Source organism: Chrysoperla carnea, chromosome 2 (genome assembly GCF_905475395.1).
Source record: "Chrysoperla carnea chromosome 2, inChrCarn1.1, whole genome shotgun sequence".
Lineage (NCBI taxonomy): Eukaryota > Metazoa > Arthropoda > Insecta > Neuroptera > Chrysopidae > Chrysoperla > Chrysoperla carnea.
Genome location: NC_058338.1, coordinates 33,288,543 through 33,296,880, shown reverse-complemented (window position 1 = coordinate 33,296,880; position 8,338 = coordinate 33,288,543). Strand labels below are relative to the sequence as shown.

Genomic DNA, 8,338 nt, shown 5'->3' with positions numbered 1-8,338 from the left:
TTATTTTCTCTTTTTAAATTTTCCACCTTTATTATTATTTTTGTTATGATTTTTACCACCTTTTAAACGTTTACGTACACCGGTCGCTTCTTCTGTATCATCTTCATCCCCATCGACATTCCGTTTTTTACCTTTCTTGTCACCAACATCTTTCATATCCTGTAAATTAAATAATTTATTTTAATAATTATAAACTTACAAGAATTCACATTTTAAGAAATACCATTTTAGCCATTCTTTGAGCTTCTGCGACACGTTCTTGTAGAATCATTACTTCATCTTCTTCGGTTTGATACAATGGCAATTGTTTACCAATTAAATGCTCTATCCGTTGATATAGTTCAACGTCATACTAAAAAATAAAATAAAATTAATTTAAAATTTATCCAGGAGGAGATAAGACAAATTTCACGTTTCACTAACGAAGTAACAAATTATTGAAAAGTTATTTTACCTGTGTTACAAATGTTATAGCTTTTCCCGAACGTCCTGCTCGAGCTGTCCGACCCACTCGATGTATATAATCCTTGCTATGCGTTGGAATGTCAAAGTTGATTACTACATCTACATGTGGTATATCCAACCCTCTGAAATTACCAAATTATACAATTTATTACTTTTGTTATCAAACAAATTGTATGAGCCGTCGCGACCGCTACGATATTTACCTGCTGGCTACATCAGTTGATATTAAAATTGATCGATTTTTTGCACGAAACTTTGTCAGAGCCCCTAAACGTTTATTTTGTGACATTTGTCCATGTAATGGAACAGCAGTAAAACCTAAATTTCGTAACAGTAACGCAGTACGAATTGTATTGTTACAGGTTCCACAGAATATCATAAAACTGTTTCCAGCCATTTCGTTAAGTAAATGTACCAAATAAACGTCCTAAAAATATGAACTTTATTCATTATCATAATCAGAAAAATTTTCGCTATTTTTGATTTTGTTTAAGGTATATTCGCTATTTTATAGAGGTATATCATTAACATTGCAAAAATATTTAATATGCAATTATTTACACAAAAATATGAAAAAAAAAGGAATAGGGTATTATCGTTAGTCAAAAATAAATCATGAAATTTGAAAAAATTAAAATTTATGTAAAAATACACTTAAATATTCTGATTTCGAATCATAAAAACACATTTTTTTATTAAATTTTAAAATTAAAAATCGTCCCTGCTATGACGTCATACAGGTATAAGTCATAGACCATCAGTTAGTTCAGTGTAGACAGCTGGGTATAATGTATACATAGATAATAAATATTTATATTTATTATAATCAGATGTCTATGAATATATCTGTCATACTTATTTGTGTTATTCCATATACCCACGTGTGATACCCATAATACGTCATCAAATTGGATGCCCGCATTTTTGACAGTTTAAAAAAGGATTAAAATTTAATTTAAGTTTTTGGCAAGAAAGCGTGTGTATTTTTCCGAAATAAATTTTTGGTGGCTTTTTATAAGCAAAATCAACATTTTGAAGTACTTTTTCAAAAATAGTTGAATACCCTATTTAAAGAAACCTATGGTCAAAGACTTTATTTTCAAGACTGCATGTTCGACGATACCCTTTCGAATATGTATGGGGTTTTGAAAACCGCGCCAAAAAAATCTTTCTATTACAAAGAAAGGTTATTAGAATTATATTGGGTTTAAAAATAAAGCTAACAGTTTTAGAAATAATTACAAAATTTGTTTTTAGAATAACATTAAAAAAATAGCACCACGTCGTTTTATTTTCGAGTAATTTTGGCGTAAATTGGTCAAAATTGAGGCATAATTATCTCTTGTTTTAAACGGTCAAAACACCAAACGATTGGAACACAATGTTGATTTGATCCCTTGCATAATGCCTATAATTTATTTAGCAAATATGGATTTTGGAATAGCTCAATTTCTTACTTTCTCTGTGAATTAAAAAGAAATAGTTACCTTAAATTTAAGCGGAATAAACAAATAATGTTGTTTTAATTTATCAACAGTTTGATATTTAGTGGAAACTTCAACTTTAACTGGATCTCTTAAAGAAGCGCGCTGTAATTTTTGTACTTTTTTAGTCATTGTCGCAGAAAATAGATATGTATGTCTCTCTTTTGGAACCACTTTCAATATTTTATCAACTTCAACCTCGAAGTCCATATTTAAAATACGATCAGCTTCATCCATCACCTATTCAAACAAATAAATCATGATTTACATCGTAGAATCTTTGGTGTATAAGTTCTGTAACCGGCATACCTCATAAAGAAATTTCATCAATTTTTGTACGCGGTTTTTAACAGAAAACAGGGATACTTCATTTTGCGAAAAGTTTTTCGAAATAAAAAAGGGTTTGGATCTGCCAGTGACGAAAAAATTGATAAAAATAAAAACTCTGACATGCACAAATAGGTTCAACTCATGTCAAAATTAGCAGAAATTAGTAAAGGAGATCCGGTATTGGAATTTTTTCAAATCGTGAAAGGGGGATGGCGAGAAAAATAAGATATAGAAAGTCCTATATGATAAAAAGTCACAGCTTGAAGTACTATACGAAAAACATACAGGGTGTATCTGAACAAATGGCCAATAACAAAGGCAGACCTACAGGTGTCAGAAACTACACACTGTCGGTTTTGTATCAGGTACATCAAGTTTTGAAAATATCTATCAAAAATTGTTGGCATTTTTATGAGCAACATGTTCATTGCTAGTTTCGACGTTCCCTAGAGTCCTATTGATTATTGAACATTTTTTAGAAACACTCTGTGTATTCTCAACTTCCGAGTGTGTCGATTTCGGAACGACTGTGAATTCATATCCCAAGCTTTGTTTTTCATTCGTTCAATGCACATATTTATATTTCTTTAAATTTTACCATCAATTTCACCTAACTCTACATAAAATGAGCGTCTTAAATATTCATGTAATCGTTAATAGTAACTAATTTGATGGCTCCAGAACTATACAAACCGAACAATTTGGAATAATGATGAAATAAGTCATGCTTACAAGGTATTTTAATGCTCTTAAATTAAATCCTTTTGTATTTTCTAAATGATCAACCAAACGACCAGGAGTTGCAATAATTATATGAGGTTTTTTGGCTAAAATTAACGCTTGAGACATCATATCCATTCCACCAACAACAACTGCGCATTTTACACCAATTGTTGTGCCTGAAATGAAATATTTTATTAATTTTGAAATGGACGGGGTGCCCCGAATTTTGAGTAATTCTACACATACCTAATGCTTCAAATTGTTCTGAAATTTGAAATGCTAATTCTCTTGTTGGTGTTAAAATAAGAGCAAAATATCGTTGAGGATTTTGTAACAACGCATGTAAAATTGGTAATGCAAAAGCAGCAGTCTTTCCTGATCCTGTCTCAGCTAAACCAATAATATCTTTTCCTTGTAAAGCTACAGGAATAGCTTCTTGTTGGATTTTAGATGGTTGATTCCATTTTAATTGAAGGCAAGCTTCACATAATACGTCAACTAAACCCTAAAATATGATTTAATGAAATATGAAAAGTTAAACACACTTTATTAATGAGGTTATATTTACCAGATCTTTCCATGAAACTTCTGATTTTTCATTTTCATTTGTCTCATTTTGTTCTTCTTCTTCCTGTTCATGTTCACTACCTTCTGTTTGTTCATTTTCAGATATATCTTCAGAATTTTCACTCATTTTAATTCAATCAAATAAAGATTTTTAAAAAAATTGAAAACATCAACACGTGTTGCAGACACTAACCAAAGAAATAATAATGTAATTTGACATTAAATAAAATGTCATTAGAGAATTAATCCGAAAAAAGTAAGTAGTAATAATTCCGAAATAGAAAAGTAGATAGAAATCATTTAGAAACGGCCATTAAGGAGTGTTTCTACTATCAAAAAAATTTGACAAAAATTCTCTATTTACAAAACTATATTTTTTCCTCTTTTAAAGATGTTTGAAGATGTTGTGTTCATCCATTTTTTAATCTGGCAACATGGGTTGTCGTTTATAGAGCTCTCTTTAGTTTAGTGACTCATATCTAATAGACCTTTTCATATGATAAAATGAATAACAAATATCTTGTACCTTTGTCCAATTTATTACTGTCTGTCCGAAGCAATAATGAATCATAATTGAATTATGAAAAAATCTATTAAATCTACTCATACGAAAAATTTCAACGCCCAAATTTTGCTTACTCAAAATTCACCCAGCCCGATTTTTTAGATAGGAATTAGGAATGAATTATATTACAGACAATTGAAAAAACAAACGAAATGTAATTTGTATTTGTTTTCAGGTTATCATTTTTGTTCTTCAACATTGTACAATTGTTTATGTTTCTTTTGCAAAATTGTACAGTTGTTTTGAAAAATTTATTAGCAATTTTAAATTTTACTTACTTTTGAAAGCATTGTACTGTATACAGAGCTTACTTAAAAATAAAACTATACAGAAATTGTTTACTTATAATCGATATTGAGTTTTATCAACTATCAACAATTACGTTGACAAAACCTTAACTTTTTTTAAAGTAATTGACGTTTATTTTGTGAATATCGAAATTGGAGAATATCTCTTTACACGTAATACCTTAAATACCTCTTTCGTTAGATGCAAATAATTTTTTTGGGTTTAGATTTTCTGCATAGGGTGGAAAAGTTCTCAGAAGTTTTCGGTCCGATGTATAATTAACTTGGTCTCTTGGTTCATACCAAAAGGGTCAAGCAGTATGTACAGGGTGGGCTATTTTAATGTATTATGGCTAATAGTTCGTTTTGTAGTTAACTAATCAAAATATAACTTGAATTTGATTACGAATTTGAGTCAGTTACGAGTTTTAAGAGATCGAATTCAAACTAACTATATTAGAAGCCCCCCCCCCCTTCTATGCACCAACTTTAAACCAATAACCAATTTTTAACATTATTAATTAACTTATCCTACTTTAGGACATCATATTGAGAAAATAGATGAATTTTTTTCATGCAGAAAACAGGAATAAAAAATAACTTTATTCACAAACATTCAAATTGTAAGACCTCGTGTTTGTGAACTATTTTTAACTCGTTTCCTTAAAAGGTTTTACCACTAACCAATCTCTTTTCAACGTTTAGGCTATTAATTCTTCTCCCGTAACAATTGCGTAAAATAAAATCTGTTCAGAATAATTAAAATGAACCAGTTTTTTAACTAAGCTTGTTCTAAGATACCCATAACCTTTATACGATGGCTCCAAAAATATAATGAACGTTCAAAATTATGTTTAAGACATTGAGTATTAATTTTCTTTTTTAAATATAACCGAATTTAATGTACAATTTTTGGATATTAAAAGTAACATCGTTCATTGCGAAAATTATAACATAATTTTCTTTAAAGAATTTAAAACAACTGTACAAAATTGAAAAGTACATTGTTTTAAATCATAAATTAATTATTCATCACACAATTTTTGATCATAAAACTGTAATTATAAAATATTTATTATTACATTATAAATTTTACTAATTATATACAAAGTAACAGATTCCATTTTCATATTTAAATCTTTTCGGAAACAAACTTTCAAACTTTTTTTTATTTTATTACTTAAAATATTTTTTATGTTAAAAGTCGACGCTAGAAATTTTATTACAAATGTTTTATTATAATACAATACTAAAAAACTATAAATGGTTGCTCAAACCATAGATCCAAAACTAATTATCAAATCGAAACGTATTTTCACAATATCTTTTGATGAATCGATTATTTCCATAAATTATATCGAATTTTACATGAGTTAAAATAAGACGTCAGATAATAAATGCGATAAATAAAGTTCGGATTTCGATTGATTTTTTTAATTGACAAATTTTCTTCCTTTCATTGGAAATATATGTTTTTGGGCAAAAGCATTAATCATATCTGACAAAAATATTTATTACTTAATTAAGAAAACAATATTCGTCATGATGCCAATTTCTGTAGCTTTCTTTCAGTTGTTCATTAGGTATAACAGAATGAGCTCACGCAGACAAAAACATGATACTAAAAAGAGTTCTAAACAGAAAATTCCGTACAAGTCTTTAGACCCAATGCACAATAAGTAATTTAAATTGCAATTTTAATTCGCAACTTAAAACTGGCAACCGAAAAATTTTTTGATAATTAGCAAATAACTCACAGATCACATAATATAGTTAGTAAGATAACTCGTACCCAGAATGCATTAACGAGTTATCAATTAAATAAAAGAACCACTTTCGGCGTTGTTGAGTAAGCAACGAAAAAAATTAAAAAGGAAGACCATGCAATTCGGTTAGTTATATCGGTCCAATCGTTTATTTGGTGATGGTAAATAAAATCAAAAGACTTCTATAAGGACTTTTCTACTTAGAATACTATTAAAATATTACCATTTTGTCCATGTACTAACATTTAGTTATTCTTAATAAACGTAAAACCCGATTATACCGATCGATATGCAATCTATTATTTAAATTGTATTGAGAACAGAGGAATATCATTTATCGAATAATTTTTTCTTATTAAATAACTTTCATATAAATTATAACTTTTATCTTTACTATGAAAATGTGAATATCCATAATATCATGTAATGTGAATATCCATATCACATTACATGAATTTAAAGATCTTCAACATGATTTTTTCACAAGACTTGAAGTTACGTTTCAATTTAACTATGATGGCAACAACCACTAAGAACATTGCAGCTTGTGTAGCATTTTAACGACAAGAAAAAAAAACTTTTTATACAAACTTTTACTAAAAATTATGCGAAACATTTTATTTTCATTAAACACTATTTAGAAAAATAGATTCTTTTTCAAATCTAAAAATGCGTCAAGTAATACAGAATATAAATGATTTTTTTTCCATATATATATGTAGCAACTAACACTCAAACGGTGGAAAATTTCTCCCACAATCCTTGCCTTATATATTTTCACAACCGTTTGATAATAACCAAATAATTGAAATAGTGAAAAATGGATGATTTCTTTACCACAAAAAAATTGTGACAATTATTTCGTTTAAATCGATAATAATTAATAACATCACAGATATGCTAGATTGGTTATATTTGTCGCAATTTATTTGTGATTATTACTTTACAGATTAATTAATTATTACTTCAAATTTTGTAATGGGTTAATATAATTCTGAAAATTGATCAGCTACTTTTTTTTGAGCTATTAAATGCAATTTAAAAAAACAAATCTGTATTATGAAAAACTCGTTACGGAATCGTGAAACACTAATTTTAAAAAATTGAATGGGTAAATAAGTTCCAAGCAAAGTCGACGTTGGAAAGAAGTGGTTCTCTTCTTCCACGAGGAAGAATTTTAGTGATGTTTCAAGCATTTTTAGATATTAAAAATTGAAGTATAGCTCAAAAATATCATGACTAACATAGGAATCAAGCTCACATATCAATATCCGAAAAAAAAATAATTCTTTGTAATAAAAAAACGGAGTTTTATATCAATTTTAAAAAATATTTGCCTGTAAACATAATAATTTTATAGAAATGTTCATTTTTCATTTTTTCATCAAAACTTGTAATTCTACAAACATTTGTTACAAAACGATCTTTGTTTTGTTTAGAATAATATTAAAAAAATTGTAAAAATGCATTTCAAAAACAGTAATTCTTGTATATGCTATTTTAAAAGAGTTCATTGATGTTTCTAATTTTATTTTCTTATGCTAAATATTAATTATGCCTGTATATTTAATTCACAAGATTTTGCTATCACAAAACTCCAGGACTGGAATTTTTCAAACTGTAAATTTATTTGCAAATATATAATAAAATTCTAGAAAAGTAATTATAGTCCTCCAAAACCTCAATTGGGTTAAAAAAAATTAATATTCAGATTTTAAAAAAATTTACTTGGTTAAAATTAAATAAGAGTCAAGATTTCTCTCCGAAAAACTCTTAATGTTTATTCTCCAGAACGTGAATATAGAAAATTCAAATGGAAAAATTTACGCAGACTAATGCAGGCGTATCATTTTATTTAGTATAAACAGCTTACAAATATCCCAGAATCATACCTTTTTTTGTCTTTATTATGCTCCACAATGAAATAACTTTTGCTAAAGCCTTTCCCTTCCTTAGAATATGCCATTTTTGTATAAAATGTAATTAAGATTATTAATACCTATTTCGATCACGTTATTGTGTTTGACGCATTAGTGGGTAATTAATTAGTTATTTTCCGTACGGATAACAGTATGGAAAGAGAGTACTTACCTCCTATATGAGAAAAAATAGTGTGGACAACTTGTGCCTATTGTCTATTACGCATCCGAA

General features: G+C 28.1%; 1 protein-coding gene across 1 annotated transcript; it reads right to left on the bottom strand.

Moving 5' to 3' along the window:
• Positions 1–3,770, bottom strand: LOC123293417 (probable ATP-dependent RNA helicase DDX47). Its single transcript, XM_044874235.1, has 9 exons — positions 3,571–3,770; positions 3,249–3,507; positions 3,012–3,178; positions 1,953–2,189; positions 669–892; positions 455–587; positions 224–352; positions 60–159; positions 1–26 (listed from the first exon to the last, which is right to left on the bottom strand). The coding sequence occupies exons 1-9, from the start codon at positions 3,694–3,696 to the stop codon at positions 1–3; spliced, it is 1,401 nt and encodes a 466-aa protein (XP_044730170.1). The 5' UTR covers positions 3,697–3,770.
• Positions 3,771–8,338: the final 4,568 nt, after the last annotated feature.